We start from the raw sequence: 19762 nt of genomic DNA, 5'->3' as shown, positions 1-19762 counted from the left end.
CATTTGAGGAGCTGTTTGCTTTTTATATTAGTCTGGAAATTTGTCTATGAATTATGATAGTTTTGTGTTAGAGACAATGAAAAGACTGACAATGTATAACTTTTTTTTTGATTCTCAAGAGGACTTAACCTTTCCACATGGAAATTACAAATGTTATTTAAGAGTGATTAGTTCCGAGGCTCTATCACTAACAATTGGGACACTCACACTACATTAATACATGGATGCAATGTTTAGATTGAGTTCTAGGTGTAATTACTCTTTGCCCTACATTCTAGACTTCTAGAATTGGACTTGAAGACAAGAGCCAGTTCAATTCCTATGCATATTCTAAATAAATACCTTGGGCAAAAACACAGATTTTAAATGATTATTCCAAATGGCTTTTCAGGATTAGTGGGACAGGTTTGTGGTACATTCACTACTATTTTAAACTTTGACAGGGAAACGAGCAGTCTCTCTAAAAGAACTTCTGAGCTTCGTTTTTTGGGATGATCAACATCCCTGGGAATCTGATGAATACCATGTACTGTGCTCATCCATGTTTCTTTCTAATGTCAGGGAGATCGGGGACCCGTTCACTGCTATGGGAGAGCCTTGGCTCTGAGTGTAAATGCTTGCTACCAAAAGCTTGGAGAAGCAACTAGCACAGCAAACAGGGTCAGATTTACCACATAAGTAACCACAAGCGGGCTGGTGTCCAAGTTCCGGCGGGCTTTGAAACTCACTGTGAGCCAGGTAGCTTAGAAAAGGTGGAGGAAGTCATTAGGATTTCCTGAGGATTGGGTTGGAACTGAAACCGAGATTAATAGTATCCTCTCTGAAGAGCATTTTAACAAACGTGAATTGGAAATATAAAGATCTTCTTGTTCCCTGAGACTGGAAGGTGTAGCACAAGCGCCAGAGCATTGCCTTGGCCTCCTTTTGATGGAGAGAATGCGTGAGGGATCAGCAGCGCTCATCCCTTCTCACTGCTCCACCTTCTACTACCCACCTGCAGTTTCCTACAGTTTGGTTCAGGGAAGGTATGGGCTTCAAGGCATGGGTCCCCCAGTGACTACCCTGCTCACCCTCTCCGGCCCTGCAGCCTCCCCAGCTGCTGTATTGTGGTCAGCAGAATAATGGCTTCCAAGATGTGCATGTCGTTAAGCCCTGGAACCTGTGAATATGTTGACATGCGTGGCAGAAGGGACTTTGCAACTGTGATGACTTTAAGGATCCTGCCCAGGGAAGATGATCCTGGATGATCTGGGCAGGCCCAGTGTCATCACGAGGGTCCTTATAAGTGGAAGAAGGAGACAGAATAGAGAGAACCAGAAAGATGGCATCCTGAGGAAGACTTATCTGGCCATGCTGCCTTTGAAGATGGAGGAAGGAAAGGGCTACTAGCCAAGGACTACAGGAGGCCTGTAGAAGGTGGAAAGGGTGCGGGAGCAGATTCTCCCCAGAACCTCCAGAAGGAATGCAGGCCCCTGAACCCGTTTTAGACTTCTAATGTTGAGAACTGTAAGGGAATAGATTTTTGTTGCTTAAAGCCACCATGGCCCAGGTGCCATCTCTCAAGGGGCCCAGTAGGATACAATAGGCATAGGCAAAAAGGGAACAAAAGAGGCTGAGCTGTGCCTTCTTCCTTCTCTCCCCTCTCTGGCCCTGGAATGACCAGCAATGTGTATTTGTTTGCTCTGCTGAACCAAGAAATGTGATTTGTGAAGGGCAGGATCTCCATCTGGCAGCTTTCTGGGTGGTGGCTGAGGGCAGAGAAAGCGAGTGACTCTGGGGTTGATGCTGTTGTGGGGGTGGGATGAAGAGACAGTGGCAGCTGGCCCAGGAAGTCTCCCACCTTCCAAAAGTGCTATCAAACCTCCACTGTCTCCCTATCAGCTTGTTCCTTGAAGGTCAGCCTGCTTAGGCCATGTGGATTCATCTGGAGCCTGGGGCTGAATGCATTAAACATATCCCCAGAGGGTGGTGAAAAAGACCACTTCTTTCTTTGCAGGTGGGAGTGTGAGGTGATGGGAGAGCGCTTTGGCAACATCTCTCAAATATTTACTGTCAGCTCGTCTCCCTTTCTTACAGTAAAGAGCAGAAAGCTGGGACATACCTAAATGGATGACCCAGGGTGCCTGGTAAATACGTGACGCCGACAGAGCTAAAAGACGTGAGGTGATACCCAACTGAAATGCAATAAGTTTATGACATTGTATCTAGTATGATATGAGCTATGGAAAAAATGTAGGACAAAGAAGAGAGAAAAGGAAGCTGAAATGTGAATCCAAGTTTTCTGGATCTTGAGTGGTTATATTCCCTGTAGACATTATGGTCTGAATTTTTTACATCAAATTTAAGATATGGGGGTAAAACTTCATATCCTTTGACCTTGAAATTTAGTTCTGGGAATTTTTTCAAAGAATAATTATAAGTACAGCTTATGAGCTTTATAGACACAGATATTCCTTCTATCATTAATATAAAATTGAGATATATTTCACATGTGCCATAATATTCACCATTTTAAAGTGTACAGTTCAGTGGTTTTTAGTATATTCCCAAGGTTGTACAACCATCACCCTATCTAATTCCAGAACATTTTCTTCCCACTAAAAGGAAACCCTGTGCCCATTAACAGTCACTCCCATTCCCTCTTTCCCCCAGCCCCTGGTGACCACCGGTCCACTTTCTGTCTCTCTGGGTTTGCCTATTCTGGACATTTCCTTTAGATGGAACCACACAACGTGTGGCCTCTGTGTCTGGCCTCTTTCACCCAGCACAATGACTTCAGGGTTCATCTGTGTTATAGCATGTATCAGTACAGTTGACCCTTAAACATCATGGGTTTGAAATGCATGGGTCCACTTATTCTCCTGCTTCTGTCACCCCTGATTTGGCAAGACCAACCATTCCACGTCCATGCCAGCCTACTCAATATGAAGACTAAAATGAAGACCTTTATGATGATCTACTTCCACTTAATGAATAGTAAATAGATTTTCTCTTCTTTGTGACTTTCTTAATAAATTTTCTTTATCTTACTTTATTGTACGAATATGGTGTATAATGTCAAAATATGTGTTAATCAACTGTTTATGTAATCAGTAAGATTTCTGGTCGGTAGTAGGCTGTTAGTAGTTAAGTTTTTGGAGAGTGAAAAGTTACACATAGATTTCGAAAGTTCGTGGCGGTCAGCGCCCCAACACTTGCATCTATTCCTGCATTCCTTTTTATGTCTGAATACTATTCCATCGTATGGGTAGACCATGTTTTATTTATCCATTCAGCAGTTGATGGCTGTTAGCTGTTTCTACCTTTTGGCTATTGTGAAAAATGCTGCTATGAATATTCACGTACAAGTTTTTGTGTGAACATATGTTTTCATTTATCTTGTGTGTATACTTACAAGTAGAATTGCCGCATCATATGGTTATAACTCTATGATTAAGTGTTCGAGAAATTGCTGAACTGTTTCCCAAGCATGAGTGGCTCTCATGCATGTTTATATTAGTGAAAATTTGGAAATAATGTAGATGTCAATAGTAGGAGAGTGCTTAGGTAAATTCCATTAATCCCTTTAGTGAAGGATTTGTACAAATGCAAGTTATTTATTCAGCAAGAATTATTGAACATCAGCTTCATGCCCTGTCTTGGACTAAATCAAAGGCGGTTGAGATGGGGTAATTGTTCTCAAGGAGCTTGAGCTATTCAGCTATTCCATGTGATGTTTACAAATAATTTATGACAAGGGGGACAGAATTCTTACGCTATAGGGGTAGGCTAGCTCCACTAAGTTTTGGAGAGACTCAAGGTACGAATTAAGTAAACATGTTACAAAGTTAAGTGGAGAAGGTAAGATAGAGAATTGCACATACTAAGTGATCATGAGTACTTTAGAAAATACCAGATAAAAACAACTCATCAAAAAAAGGTGGAGGAAAACACACTAATATAGGAATAGTGTGGTGTGGTGGTGTCAATGGACATTTTTGTGGTGGTGTCAATGGACATTTCTCTCCTACTTAAGTGTCTCCTAAATTTTTTTGTGATGGAAACAAAAATTCCCCTAGTCTGTCTGTGGTGACTGGGAAGGAGTGGTTGGGGGAGAAATTAGCATCAAGTTTTTGGGGAGATGAGAGCTCCAGAACCTGAGATAGCATCCGTATGGGTGAAGACAGAACCTCAGAGGAAATACCAGTGTGTGCACGCTGCTAGCCTGTACCCCATCTTCCTCCCCTTCTCAGCCACTTCTCTCCCTTTGATATCCCCTGCCCATCTGTGGCCCTACCTGGACATCAGTAATGCCCCATTGGGTAGTTAAAAAGGACACTTTTTACGATTTTCAGAAAAAAAATGGTCTTTAAAGTTATTAAAAGGCTTAGTAATGTTTTTAAGAGAACAGAATTGAATTGCTAATCTGTTTGCTCAAATTCTGTTATCTAATACTATTTCCATGTATTAAAAAGGATTCTAAGGTCAGAAATGAGAAACTGCCCTAGCCAGCTGATCTACTGGCCCTGACTATTCCAGAATGCTCTACTTTGGGACTGCTGTCAATGTTGGGAACCCCACCACAGTTGAAACTGACTAGAACTGGGAGTGGGGGAGTACCATACTCAGAGAAACAGGGATCTTAGAACAAAGTGCTTTTTCTTTTTAGCTCTACCTTTATTTTTAATTGTCTTCTCAGCATTTTAACTAGTAAAATCAAATATAATGAAAATCAGTTGGGGCGTGGTGACTCATGCCTGTAATCCCAGCAGTTTGGGAGGTCAAGGTGGGAGGATCACTTGAGCCCAGGAGTGCGAGACCAACCTGAGCAACATAGTGAGACTCTGTCTCTACAAAAAAAAAAAAAAATTAGCTGGGTATGGTGGCGCTTGCTTGTGGTCCCAGTTACTCAGGGGGCTGAGGTGGGAGGATCGCTTGAGCCTGGGAAGTTGAGGCTGCAGTGAGCTGTGATTGTGCCACTGCACTCCAGCCTGGGTGACAGAGTGAGACCCTGTCTCTGGGGAGAACAAAATGACATTTACAAAAATAGAAAATATTCCCCCTGGTGACACTTTAACCACAAGATTAGAAGCCCTACATCTTTGGTAGGTGTGAAAATAGCTTGGAGAATTAAAATTAGGCATAAATAAATTCCTGATGTCTTTGAGAGTTTAAGTCATTGGATGATACTGTGATAGAGGAGAATCTGGGAGATGTTGAGGCATCAGGATCTTTTTCATTTGAAGCTAAATGGCCTCAATTGGGTGGTTTGAGCTCTCTTGTTTTGTTTGTAGATTTCCTGTCTCCTTCCGCTTGTTAATAGACCACTGATTTCTCTGTGCTCCTGCTTGTGATAGTGTGCCCCTTTCCACTTTTAATTTTTCTCTTCTGTTTTATTGTGAGGGGAGTAAACTGCAGTATTGCCATTCCCCTGCTTTCGTATACATGTGAATGAGCATGGGAAAGCTGAAAGACTTCAGCGCATTTGGGGAAGGGGATAGCCCAGGGCTCCTTTCCTGAAGAACCAAAAATATTTGAACATTTCCAATTCTGCTTTGTATTTTACACATAGTCCTTGACATATTTCTGACTTTTTCACCTGCATTAAATTTCTTTTTGGATGCAACTTAGTCCTGTGACTATCTAAGGGTTTAGCCTTTCCACATACCCAGCAATTTCTACTTTCCTCTTAACTGTATGCAGTTCATACAGTGCCTATGCCAGCACTAGCATTTTCATTTTTTCTAAAACAGTACAAACAAAATGCATTAAACCAGATGTAAGCCAGGCGGCTTTGAGGCCCACAAAGCTGGTTCCTCCATCTCTGGCCCACCTTGGCTCTACCGTGAGATAGTTCTGTCTCTACCAATGACCGTAAACCGTGCAATAAAATGTAAAAATTGCCCATGTGATGTGGACAGACCTAAAGATGCCGAGCTCTGCAAACTGAACTTTTTCCTATGCTAAGGTCTGGATTCTGGGTTCCTTGGGAAGTACTGAGAAGTGTGAATCTGGCATTGAAGGTCAGTTTAAGGGTGTGTCGGAAATTGCAGGTATGGATATATGGAGTCACCATGGCCATGGCTTCTGAGCCAGGACGTGAAGGATTCTCTTAGGAGTAAAGCCGATGTGCTTTGGGATCATTCTCAGCTTCAAAAGCTTCTTTTCCCTCCAAGAACCCTGCTGGAGTCTGGTTGAGTGAGGAGACTAAACAGCTAACCTTCATTTATGTGGAGGATGTGTACAAATGTCAGAAACATGATGAGCAGTGTTTTCTGCCCAGTGACTGAGAACGGATGTGGCTCCCAGGCAGTGGAGACGGTGGGTGTTTGGCGGTGATGATTTGCATAGGGTAGAGCTGGCCTTTGCAGGGCTGATGGGATTGGGGTACGAGAGGGGAAGAGGAAGCCTCTCCACAGGTCCAGGAAAGACCGAGAACAGATTGCTTAGACTGGAATGAGTGTGATGTTTTGGAAGGCAGGTGAACAAACTCATTTGCCTGGAAAAGAGATTGTGTGTGTGTGTTTGGGGGGGAGTGGTGGGGGGTGCAGGGGGGCCAGAAGCTTTGTATGGGCTTGGCTTGGGGAGGACTTTTCACACCAGCCCAGGGGGTTTGCTCTAGCAAACTCAGTGCTGTGAATTTCTTCTTTTTTTCTTTTTTTGAGGATGGAGTCTTGCTCTGTCGCCCAGGCTGGAGTGCAGTGGCACAACCTTGACTCACTGCAACCTCTGCCTCCCGGGTTCAAGTGATTCTTATGTCTCAGCCTCTCGAGTAGCTGGGACTACAGGTGCACACCACCACACCCAGCTAATTTTTGTATTTTTAGTAGAGACTTGGTTTTGCCATGTTGGCCAGGCTGGTCTTCAACTCCTGACCTCAGGTGATTTGCCCGCCTCGGCCTCCCAAAGTGCCGGGATTACAGGCGTGAGCCACCATGCCCAGCCCAATGCTGTGCATTTCTGCATGGAGAGCCACTGTGCTTGGGGAAGAGTCTTTGGACATCATTGTCTCCACTCAAGTGAGAGGATGATCATTGGCAGGATGAGGAATCATGGCATTGTCCAGGATGAAGCCGGCCACCTCGCTGAGGATGCTGATTGTCCCCAGATGAGGCTGAGATCGCTCCTGGGTGGCCCTGGCCTCATCCTGACATGCAGGAACCATGCTTTTTAGCCAACAAGAGCCAGAAAACACTCCTTGCTGAAAAGTTACCACCAAAAAACGCCAGAGTTACACACCTCCAGATACTTCCCCTCTGACGATGAAAGAGGAGCCAAGATTTATTCGGCTCTCCTTTGGCTGATCTGAGTGCGGTGGTGTTTACAACTAATTGATCACAACCGATTACAGATTTCTTTGTTTCATCTCCTCTCCCACTGCTTCACTTGACCAGCCTTTTTAAAAAAAGATGTGATCAAATAGATTCTGGAACTGAATAACTCCTCTGAAATGATTTATGACTGAAGTAATGTTACTCACCAACAACTTTCTCGGGAGAAAAACATCATTTGATATTGGTAAAGTTTAGAGTATTCATGATCCCTGGTCCATAAATATTTTGGAATGATAATTAGGAAAATACATCTAGACATTCTCAATGCTGTTATTGAAAATCATGCCAGAATTTGACTCCGCAGTGCTATAAGGATGGGTTTCTCACCTATAACTGTTTACTTTGTCTTTTTTTGGAAATACGGTCTTGTCTTGTCACCTAGGCTAGAATGCAAGTGGTGTAATCATTACTCACTGAAGCCTCGAACTTCTGGGCTCAAGCAATCCTCCCACCTCAGCCTCCTGAGTATCTGGGACTACAGGCATGGGTCTAGCTAATTTTTTGTGTTTTTGGTAGACATGGGGTCTCACTATGTTACCCAGGCCGGTCTTGAACTCCTGGGCTCAAACAGTCCTCCCACCTTGGCCTCCCAGGTGCTGGGATTACAGTTGTGAGCCACTGCACCTGGCCAGTATTTGTTGATTAAATGAGATCATGTATGTAAATGTGCTTAGAATGTACCTGTGCATGGGCATTTTTCATTTTTCTCTAGAGGCTTATTTATGAATATCATTACATTAGTCTAGCAGCAATTTGCTCAGAACTCAGTTTGTGTTAAAGTAGAATTTTTTTTTTTTCCCGTGGTTGGGTCCCATTCAGGATGCAAATCATGCACAACAGTCTGCTGTTACCTGCTTGACTGGGACCCTTGGTATGGCACACCATTCCTGACTGGTAAAGGCATTGTGCTGCCGACATCAGTTCCAGGATGGGACAAACTGCATACAGTAGGCTCATCTTGTGATGTGATTTCTTGAGTGCGTCGTGTTTGGGTGGATATATATGGCATATTTCACCTTCTGTTTATTTCTGTTTTTATATTGATTCTAACTTTTTAAAACCGTGTGTTTAAAATGAAGATTAAAGCTAGTGTTGTTCTGATTGTGTTTGTCAATTTCTGAATGCCCCTGGGGAGAGACAGCCTTGTTGTCAAACCAGTTTGGGGAAATCACATGTTTAAAATTCATACTGGTCTCATGGGGCTTGGCTGTGGTTGTGTCACTTTCTCAGGTCCAGGGACAGAAGAAGTGGGAGGATTGACTTAGTGAAATGTAGGTGATCGGATTCCCATGCATAGCAGTCAGTGTGCATTTATAGAGACAGCCCAAGAGATAGCTGCCCAGACTCAGACAATTATAGGTGTGTCTCGTTTTATGTGACAGCTGCAGTCCTAACACTGTCTTGTCAATCAGTATGATCATGGGGGATCGGGGAGGGGGGAGCTCTACTTTTAAAAATCCATCTGAAAACTCTTTATCTCTCTTGTCAAGCCCAAATTTCCTTAATCAGATTTTCTTCAAGGAGAGATGCCTGTAGACAAAGTGCTTTTGTTGTTTTACTCCAGAAAAATAAAAAAGACTCTGAAATTTCTGATTCCTACTGTATAAGAAATATAGGAAGTATTTAGTGGGGGTCTCATTGTATTGTTACCTTGCTTGGCTCTTTGCATTTGGCCAATGGTTGACGTTTATTAAACTCATGACCACTGGTAGATAAAAATATTGGAAATAAATTTTATATAGATTTAAGCCAATGTTCATGTGTAATGTATGGAAACTGAAAGTTGTGAGGGGAACATTTCTCAGGGAATGAGAACAGAGCATAGGTGCTCTCTGATTTTTCTGGAAGAGCTACATTCCACTGTCCTCACCTCATTAAACATACTGCTTGGAAGAAGATGCTTGTTTTACCTGTTTTGTTAGTAACCGAGTATCTCTTTTGCTCATATTTAAAGTTGCGCTTTGAGATAGTAATGCTTCTGATTGCGAGTGTACTAATACAGTTATTTAGGCAAAGCTGGCGAATTAATTTTCCAACCAAATATTTGGAGCAAAAGCAGTCAATTAGATAAGATAAAGCAAACTTATACAAAACTGACCTGACTTTCAAATTTGTTTTCATAATTTTATTTTGCAGGATAACAAAGCCATTGACCTTTGCCGATTGTGTTGGGGATGAACTTCCTTTAGGATGGGAAACTGTATATGATAAACAAATTGGAGTTTATTACATGGACCACATAAATAGTAAGTAGTGTGCAAAATCTGTGGCATTATATCAAAGATGCCAAAAACTTTTTGTAGAGTGAAACAATCGTTACCTTCCAATGCAGCATTAAATTGGGTTTTATAAATGTAATCCGAAGTTTCCATTAGCTCAGTTCTTCACAAAGTGAAGCAGTTCTGTAGCTGTGCCTTGCTTGTGTCTTGCTGGGGACTACATATAATATGTTTAATGGAGGGTTTTAATAACTATTACAAGGACTAAATTTCCCAGCCAGTCTGGAAATAGAAATACCTCTCATAATGAAAAAATTATGTATTGCAGAGTGGAGCTGACAGGTTATTGAAGTAAGTGCCCAAGTGATTACCTTCACTTCATTTCATCTTATACATTTAACTTTAGCTTTCATACACCAAACCTTTGTGATCTCTCTCTCTCTCGCTCTCTCTCTCTCTCTGTGTGTGTATGTGTGTGTGTGTGTGAAGTGAGAAAATGGTATAGAGACCATAGCAGAAACAATGGGTCTTTGGCCATGCCAGCCTCCTTTGTAGAACTATCTAGAGCAGTGGTTCTCATCCTGGGTGATTTTATCCCTCAGGAACACTTGGCATTGTCTGGAGGCATTTTCAATGGCTGTGCCTGGGAGAGGTGCTGCTGGCATTCAGTGGGTGGAGACCAGGGATGCTGCTAAACACCCTACAACGCACAGGACAGCCTGCCCCCCACAACAGACAATGAGACGACCCCAAATGTCAGTGGTGCCAAGGTGTAGGAATCCTGTTCTAGATCTGTTCTCTGCCCATTAATCTTGGCTGTCTCTTTGTCAGCTTTCTTCGATGGGGTCCCAGCTGGGAATCTATTTTTCATCCTCTCTCGTTTTCATTCTGGCTTCCCTCAGTGGCTCTGTCATTGTCATTTTACTACCAGGATATGAGGCATGGCTTCCCCTTGGCGTACTTTCTGTCCTTTGCTTGGTGAAGTGCGGGGTGGCTGCAGGGTGTGAAGGTGCACGGTGCCCCCAACCCGAGTGATTTTGAGGCTCTTTTCTAGGCCAGTCCCATGACTCCTCATGTCCCCACTGTGCAGTCGACCCAGACTTGTGTCTTCAGAGCTGATTCCTACATTGTCAGTTGCTGGCACCCAAGATCTGAGTCCCCCATCTCAGATCTCGGGACAGTGGGGTTTTTGGTGCCTGGCACCCGTCCTTGGGCATGATTGCAGCTCTTATCCAGAGACTGGGAAGTGGTGATTGGAGACAGGGGATATCTACCGTTATGACCCCGCTGCCCTCCCAGGCAGGTCCAGGTGGCAGGAGAACTTCTAGGTGGACCCAGTGGTTTCTGGACAGGGCAAGTAGCTGGCAGAAGAGAAGCTGAGAGGCCCCAGTGGCTCTCTGCCAGCCTGGCACTTCACGACTGTGTATGTTTGGGTAAATGTGGCCGTTTGAGCTAGGCTTCCCAGCTGATAGTCTAAAGGGCAGCTCGTAACACGTAAGAGCTGCTCACTTCACAGGGCCACCTTGCTGTGGACCTGGGCAGATGCCCGTGGCTTCGTTAATAGGCTTTATCCTTCCCAGGGCTTGGTGGTACGGATGCCCCACGCCCACTGAATCTCATCTCTGAGACAAGAGCAGGACTCTGATTTTGCATTTGTTTTGGTTTGTAAATCTTCTCCTGTGAACTTTTACTGCTTGGAGAGGCTTTCTAGGAGGGGCGCTGGGATGGTGTGAGAAGGGATGAGCAAAGGATATTGACAGGAGAGCAGATGGCGGGGGGATTTCCAAAGGAGAACTTACCTGGAAACATTCTAGCAAGCACACCTTCATGTGTGAGAGAGTGTGTGTGTGTGTGTGTGTGTGTGTGTGTGTGTGTGTGTGTGGCAAAACAGACATAATGTAAAATTTACCATTTTAACCATTTTGAGGTGTAATTCACAGAACGTAAAATGAACCATTTTTAAAATGAATAGTTTGGTAGCATTTGGTGCATTTACAGTCTTACGCAGCCATCACCTCTATCTTGTTCCAGAACATTTTCCTCACCCCAAAGGGAAATCTCATCTCCATTAAGCAGTCATTCCCCATTCCCCTTCCCCTAGCCGCTGGTGACCCCTAGTCTGCTTTCTGTCTCTGCAGTCTCCTGTTCTGGGTATTTCATAGACATGGAATCAGATGCTATGTAGCCTTTTGTGCCTGGCGTCTTTCACTTGGCTGTTTTTTGAGGTTCTTCCATGTCATAGTGAGCATCAGAACTTTATTCCTTTTTGTGGAATCGTATTCCTTTGTATATGGTGTATACAGACCATTCTGTTGTATGCACTCAGTGAGAGGTCCTGAGAGTATAAAGGTGACTGAGGCTGTGCCCCTGCCATCTAGAGGCTATAGTTTAGGTGGGAAACAGAAAAGATACAAAAACACTCAGGTGCCCAGTGTTAAGGGGGAAGAAGAGCAGCCCACGTAAGCAGGGGAGAGACATGTGTGCCTAGAGGATCAGAGAAGGCTTCAGAAAAAAGGTGCCTTTGCAGCGTGCCTGGGAAGACGGCAGGCCTTCCTGTGACAGAAGAGGTCTGAGTCAGCATGGCAAAGGCACCGGGGAGCCAGCCAAGCATATTTGGGTACTTCGCAGAAGTTCAGTCTGCGTAGAGAATGTTTTGGGGGAAAAGGATGGAAAATGAGATGAAGCTGACGAGTGAGTTTTGGAACTCGTATATTAGGCTAAGGAGATTGGACTTTGTGCTTTCTTTTTTTTTTTTTTTTTTTTTAAAGACAGAGTCTCGCTCTGTCGCCCAGGCTGGAGTGCAGTGGCCGGATCTCAGCTCACTGTAAGCTTCGCCTCCCGGATTTATGCCATTCTCCTGCCTCAGCCTCCGGAGTAGCTGGGGCTACAGGCGCCCGCCACCTCGCCCGGCTAGTTTTTTTTGTATTTTTTAGTAGAGACGGAGTTTCACCGTGTTAGCCAGGATGGTCTCGATCTCCTGACCTCGTGATCCGCCCGTCTCGGCCTTCCAAAGTGCTAGGATTACAGGCTTGAGCCACCGTGCCCGGCCGACTTTGTGCTATCAAAGAGGTTTCTGTGTGAAAGCATTGCATCCCAGTTAGAAAGGTCACTTTGGAGAGTGCTCTGAGGATGGGTTTTGGTGGGATGAGACCAGAAGGTCCCGAGAGTCTGACTGAAGTAAGGAGAGACAGAGACAAGGGCGTGTCACCAATGATTATCATATCCAGGGGCAGGGACCTCCAGTTCTTCATAACCCACTGAATGTTTCAGGAGGAAGAGGAGTGGGATTCTTTGAGGATGAGTCCCAGGTTGTACCCCCAGGCTGTCTCCGCAGTTAGATCCAGATGATGCGTCTCCCCACAAGGGGAAGAGAGGAGAAGCAGGCGTGTGCTGTGTGGTGTTTGGTTTGGTTTTGCTCTTGATGGGGAAAGGTGGTGTGGAGAATGAGGGCTGCTTTGGATGAATGGCTAGGAATGACTTTGGGTCCATCCATGTGGAGGTGCATCCAGGAGGCAGGTGGGAATGAAAGGTTGGAGCTGGCGAGAGAGGCTGGAGCTGGAGTTAGGCACAGGCCCTTGAAGAGCTGGACAGGGAGGAAGCAGGAGTGAACATGAGGGAAGCTATGGTGGGATGGGACAAGGAAGTCAGCGAGGAATGGGAAAAGACTACACAGTCTGGTCTGGGAAATGAAAGAAGGGGGCCAGTCAGGTCCGGGACACACAAGAGTTTCCATCATCTCACGCAGAAGGAGTCAATGAGGAGAAGGTCATAAATAGCAATTAGTGTCACAGTTCTGAGCTCACGTGGGTTCATCTCCTCCCATGCTTATTTAAAGTGTGGTCTTTGTTGGTGAAAACATCGTCTTGTATTGTCTTCCCTCCTCCAATGGACTGTTTCATATCTGTAGAGTTTCCTTCTCATCTGGACTGTGGATATAAAAATAGAAAGTGTTCCACGCTTTGGAAAGGTTCGTGATATAAAATCTTCCATAATATGCATCCTGGTAATGAATTAATTTTCACATTGACGAGCGACATCACTGCATGACTGTTGGTCCACCTAAGGATTTTACTTTTAAGTCACTTATGTTTTAACCTTTTTAAATTTCAGAACTTACCCAGATCGAGGATCCAAGAGAACAGTGGAGGCGAGAGCAAGAGCGCATGTTGAAGGAATATTTAATTGTAGCCCAGGAGGCTCTCAATGCCAAGAAAGAAATCTACCAGATTAAGCAGCAGCGGTTTGAGCTGGCCCAGGAGGAATACCAGCAGCTGCACAAAATGTGTGAGGATGACAGCCGCTCGCACGCCAGCTGTGAGTTGACTTATCTCCTGTTAAAAGCCATTGTGACTTTAAAAGCCATCTCTCTGCTAGGTTACCTGCAAACACTGAACCTTCCTTGGGCAAGATCGCTTCGTGAAGGTTCTAATCACATACTGTTAGGTCATCAGTATTCGGCACTGAAATCAGATGGGCACCCGGTAGCCACTCCTGTAGCAAGGGTTTATCAAATGCTTACTTTGTGCCCAGTCACTGGGTTATGGTTGGTGGTGACTAAGAAAGGAAAAGTCTCTGCCCTTGAGCTCACATTCAGGTGGGGAAGGTAAAAAATAAACAAGAAAACAAAATTTCGGGTAGGGATGTATACCAGCCTCTTGTCTCTTGCATGTCAGTTTTGAAGAGGGCTTCCCTCAGAGATCTCTGCAGTTAACGCTGCTTGTCTGTGATGATCTCTTGGGAAATCCACACAGTGGTTTCATTCATTCTGAGTGGGAAGACTCAGGAGACCTCAGCCATGTCAAGCTCCCTGTCTCTTTGTAGAGTCCTCTGTTGGGCTCTAGGCTTTAGTAGGCAGTACAGGGAAGGAGGAGGAACACCATAGAACCCAGAGAATCGGGGTACTCTCCTGCCCCTCAGGTAAGATAACCATGTACTGCTTGCTGTTCTCTAAAGGGACCTCTCTTTAGTTTGGAAGGCTGCCAGAGTGGGGGGTCCATTTCATTAGTACTCAGCAAGTGCTTAGTTTTGAAGAAACCAGTTGCACTCTCAGAACCCAAAGCATTTTGCTGTGGACACAGTCACCACATGAACCAGTTCCTTCCCAGCAGACTGTCACCCTCAACAGACCCCAACAGATGTGCATGACTGTGACTGGCCTGGGCACTCGTGAGCTTGGAAAGAATGGATGAAAGTTCGTACCACTGGGTTGAATTTTATAAAAACCTGTCTGATACTTGGGGCCTTCCCTGTGATATTAGTGCCATGTTGCCATGGCAGATGTTAAAGACACAGCAATAGCTTTATTCTGTGTTGCAAGTCAGAATGGAGGTAAGGCCAAGGGGCCACACATTTAGTGCTCTGTTTTATTGCAGCAACTGTTGACAGGGCAGAATCCTTAGAAGCTGTGGTTGGGTGGGGGTACTCCCTCTGCAATAGGAATTGAAGATATTTCTGTTACTGTGTATCTTGAGGGGAACAGGGAACTCAGTTTTACTGATGTATTACTTCCAAGCCCTCTTATCTCCATCTCTGCAGATATTGGCACATACCTGGTTGGTTTTTTTTTTTTTTTTTTTTTTTGGCTTTGTTTTGTTTTTAACTTTCCATCAGAATGTGATAGGTTAGCTATGTGTGGAGTTTTAGAGGCTGGTTTCTTACCTTCACAGTTATCTTTTCTTGGAATGTCTTTCTCTGATTTTGGTATGAGGGTAATGCTGGCCTCATAGAATGAATTGGGGAATGTTCCTTCCTCTTCTGTTTGCTGAAAGAGTTTGTGTAGGCTTGGTATTAGTGTTTTCTTAAGTATTTCATAGAATTCACCAAAAGAGCCACCTGGACCTGGAGTTCTTTGTGGAATGTTTTTAACTACAAATCCAATACTTTTAATAGAGAGGTATCCGGATTTTTTGTTTCTTCTTGAATCAGTTTTGGCATTTGTGTGTTTCAGAGAATTGTCTATTTCATCTAACCTAAAAGTCAGCAAACTTTTCTATAAAGGGTCAGATAGTAAATATTTTAAACTTTGTGGACCATGTGATCTCAGTGGCAACTATTCTACCCTGTGGTTATATTGCAAAAGCATTCAGAGACAACATGTAGACAGATGTGCCTGGCCGTGTTCCAGTAGAAGTATCAAAACAGGTAGCAACCTAGATTTGGCCCACAGGGAGTTTGCTGCCCAGTGATCTAAGCTGTCAAGTCTATGAAGTTGTTTGTAGAATTCCCTTATTAGCCTTTCAATGTCTGTAGGCTTTGGAGTGATGTCCTCTCTTTAATTGCTGATATTAATAATTCGTGTCTCTTAATCAGTATGGCTAAACTTTTATTGATTTTTATCTATCTTTACAATACACTGGTGTTTGCCCTGTTCTCCGATTTCTTGTCTGTTTCTATCTTACTAGTTTTTCTTTATTATTTCTTTCCTTCTACTTAATTTGGCTTTAATTTGTTCTTCCTTTTCTAGCTTCCTAAAGTGGAAATTTAGATCACTGATTTTAGATCTTTCTTACTTCCACACATAGCCATTAAAGGTAAGGATTCTCCTCTAAGTACTACTTTAACTGCATCTCATAAATTTTGATATGCTGTATTTTCTTCAGTTCAAAATAATTTCTCCTTTTTTTTATTTTTGGTGGTTTTTGACCCGTGGGTTGTTTAGAAGTAAGTCAGTAGGACTTTTTAAAGATGTCATGTTGTTGTTTATTTCTAACTTAGTTCCATTGTGGTCAGAGACTAACATTTCAGTCTTTTGAAATCTATTAAGATGACTTTTATGGCCTAGAATACTGTTTATTTGTTTTTTTTTAGATGGAGTCTTGCTCTGTCACCCAGACTGGAGTGCAGTGGCACGATCTTGGCTCACTGGCTCACTGCAACCTCCACCTCCCGGGTTCAAGCGATTTCTCCTGCCTAAGCCTCCTGAGTAGTTGGGACTACAGGTGTCCACCACCACGCCCAGATAATTTTTGCATTTTTAGTAGACACGGGATTTTGCCATGTTGGCCAGGCTGGTATGGAACTCCTGACCTCAGGTGATCCACCTGCCTCGGCCTCCCAAAGTGCTGGGATTACAGGTGTGAGCCACTGTGCCCGGTCAGTTTTTTGATGATGCAGAAGCCCATGGGCTTGGTGCCTCGATGTCTCCTTAGCTGAAGCAATGGCCTATAACTGGTTCTGAGATCATATAGTTAGCAATTCTAAACATTTCAGAAAGCTACTTGGTAGAAGTTAGGTTGAATGGTATAAAATTGCCATTTTTGTATCTAAAAAAGGGCTGAATGTTGGCTATTCTTATAATCCAACCTAATAGTGTGTTTCTTTCCAGCAGTCTTTGGGTACCTTATCTTTTACATGCTTGCATTTGGTTAGGTCTCCAAAGAGGCTCTCAAATCACTCTTTCAAAGAATGGAATGGAAGAAGTACATATCAGAAAAACTTGGCAGGATGTTTCTTGCCAGTGATTGAAAAGAAAAATTGAGGCCAGGTACAGTGGCTTACGCCTGTAATCCCAAGACTTTGGGAGGCCGTGGCAGGATGATCACTTGAGACCGGGAATTCAAAACCAGCCTGGGCAACTTAGCAGGACCCTGTCTCTATTTAAAAAGAAAGAAAGAAAAATTGAGTCTAAAGAAAGTGTGTATGATGTACTGGCTACTACCAGTGCAGCCAGAACATCAGCTGCAGTGACTGTGGGGACGCTGGACTAGATGCCCTCAATGATGCAGACATTAGAACATCCCGTCTGATTCCACACCCACTCTGAGGGGCAGTGAGCGAGGAATCCCAATGCAGTGCCAAGCTGTAGGTTACAAGTATTCAGTACTTCAGCATCCTGAGGAGCTGAGGATCCTACAGGATCAGTTTTTGTATTTCCGTGGGCTTTTCACTTCTTTGATGTTTGGGCAAATAGGGAATTCTACTCAATTACGTTTGTTTTTGTGCCCTATGGGATTTTATTAATGCCCGTTAAAAAGATACACTCAAGAGGCTCTTTTTGAAGTGGTATCTGTTCCTTCAGTAGAGGAAGCTGATGACTCTGTTGTTGACTTGAGGTTCTAAGGTGCTCACCAGATTCCATTTCCTGACCTGCTGGATGTCTCTGTGTGGATATGATCTCTTCCTCTATGTGTGTAGGTTGCCTTCGAGGCCAAAAGTGGGCCTGCCTGTTTTCGTGAAAGGGCTGGAGATGCCAGTGGGTCTTCCTGGGGCCTATCAGCTCATCAGGGAAAAAACCAACTCTGAACAGAATCTAGGAGTTGATCCAAGTGTTTTATCAACTTGCTGCTGTCCCTAGGGCTTCCACCAAGCTCTCTCAATCTGCCATTTAACCTGAACTACAAGGTACAACAAGGAAAACCCTGCTAGAATGGACTCAGATGAATTCTTTCTGGCTACAGGATAGAGTCCAATGCAGTGATCCTGTTGGCTTGACCATGATCTAACAGATGGCTTGTACAGCCATGCCAGAGGGCCTGGGCCCATGTTGGGAGCTGCTGGTGGCAGTTTCCATAGCACAAGTTGGCTGTGTAGCCACACGGGTCTCACTGCCCATATCTCCCTCAGTGCTAGTCATCTAAAGCAGGAGGCGTTTCCTTTTTCTGATACTGTGAACAGAATAACATCTGGACTTAATTCCCAGTTCTTCCTTCATGGGCAATGACTTGAAGTGAAAGGAACCAATATCCAATGAGCTGGTGTTTTCTCTGCATAGTTATGATCACAGTGTTGTCAAGCACGTGCTGTTTTCTTTATTGTTCACATGAGAAACTGAGTATCAGGGAGGCTAAATTCTTTCTTCAGGATTACATACCCAGTAGATGGTAGAAGTTGGATTTAAGCCCAGATCTGTTTGTGTTGATGGCCTTCAGTGCTCAGTACAGTTTCCTAGACATGGAAGCGGCCACTCAGAACAGCTGATGGTGTTTGTGGAACCCCTCCCCCATCCAACTTTCAGGTTATCTGAAAATAAAGACTAGTTATAAATTGACAAGTCATCTGGAAATTTTGCAGCAATAAAGGGGGCAAGTGGAAGGCAGAGCACTTTCTAGATCTTGACTTTTCCATGGCCCATGGAAGATCACTAAACTGTTCATTTATTTTTCGACAGCTGTTAGCACCTGCTGTTGATATATACTAAATGGCGGGAACATGTTTTTCCTGTTGTTCGTTTGTTTTGTTTTGTTTTTTTCGCTCTGTCACCAGGTTGGAGTGCAGTGGCGCGATCTCGGCTCACTGCAGCCTCTACCTCCCGGGTTCAAGTGATTCTCCTGCCTCAGCCTCCTGAGCAGCTGGGACTACAGGTGCACGCCACTACCCCCAGCTAATTTTTGTATTTTTAGTAGAGACAGTGTTTCACCATGTTGGCCAGGATGATCTCTATCTCTTGACCTCGTGATCTACCTGCCTCAGCCTCTCAAGGTGCTGGGATTGTAGGTGTGAGCCACGGTGCCCAGCCGGGAACACGTTTTATCCTAATGGTTGCTTGTTGGTAAAGATGAGGCAATAACGTGTGAACAGAGGAATTAACTGCAACAGCCATTTCTAATGTGGGAGCAGAAGGTAGGGAGAAGTGCATCTCACCTATACCCTTCACACATTTCCCTTGAGCTATGGAAACCACCGGAAGAAAACTTCATTCATTGGAGAGGAATGATTTTGTGTCAATATTGGGCTCCCTGGTATCTAAGAACATCCATGCCTTGACCTGAAAGCAAATTCAGATACTTGGCTGAATACTTTGCACATTTGTCTCCATGAGAGTAGGAACCCAACCCTGCTTGATTTCAATGAGCTTCTGAGCTAGCTGCCTGGTAGTGCCCAGGCCTCATTTATGCTTCGTAGAACACTGGGGTGAAACTGCTCAACAATGGACTCATTCTCTCTGAGACACACCTGCTACTTTTTCTACAGCTCCATTTTGTAGAGTTTTTTTCTACTTTCTTTACTGCAACATGTTCTTCTATTTGCCTGCCTTTTAACACTGAATACGTTCATTATCTTAGGCACATTTTTTCCTGGAGTTACTCCTTTATTCTTCCAGAGAAACTCTAGCCCCAGGTACATTCAGATGAACTATATATGACCATTTGTAGGATCTTTTGGAAGAAATTCTTTCATGGAGTAGGATGATAGTCTAAACCTCAGGTCTGCAAACTATATCAAGCCTGTGGGCTGGATCCTATCCGCTGTGGGTGTTTGTAAATAAAGTTTTATTGGAACACAGCCATGTCC

The 19762-nt window shown here is 44.0% G+C and overlaps 1 protein-coding gene across 1 annotated transcript in view; it reads left to right on the top strand.

Moving 5' to 3' along the window:
* Positions 1 to 9452: 9452 nt before the first annotated feature.
* Positions 9453 to 19762, top strand: part of WWC3 (WWC family member 3) — an 82143-nt gene continuing 71833 nt past the window's right edge. The window contains exons 1-2 of the mRNA XM_011966834.1: positions 9453 to 9559; positions 13643 to 13846. Coding sequence (XP_011822224.1) covers positions 9544 to 9559; positions 13643 to 13846 — 220 coding nt within the window. The 5' untranslated portion in view covers positions 9453 to 9543. The remainder of the gene's footprint in view (positions 9560 to 13642; positions 13847 to 19762) is intronic.

Source organism: Mandrillus leucophaeus, unplaced genomic scaffold, assembly GCF_000951045.1.
Source record: "Mandrillus leucophaeus isolate KB7577 unplaced genomic scaffold, Mleu.le_1.0 Scaffold777, whole genome shotgun sequence".
In the NCBI taxonomy this organism is placed as follows: Eukaryota; Metazoa; Chordata; class Mammalia; order Primates; family Cercopithecidae; genus Mandrillus; species Mandrillus leucophaeus.
The sequence above is the reverse complement of the archived record's forward strand: the minus strand, read 5'-3'. Positions and strand labels throughout refer to the sequence as shown.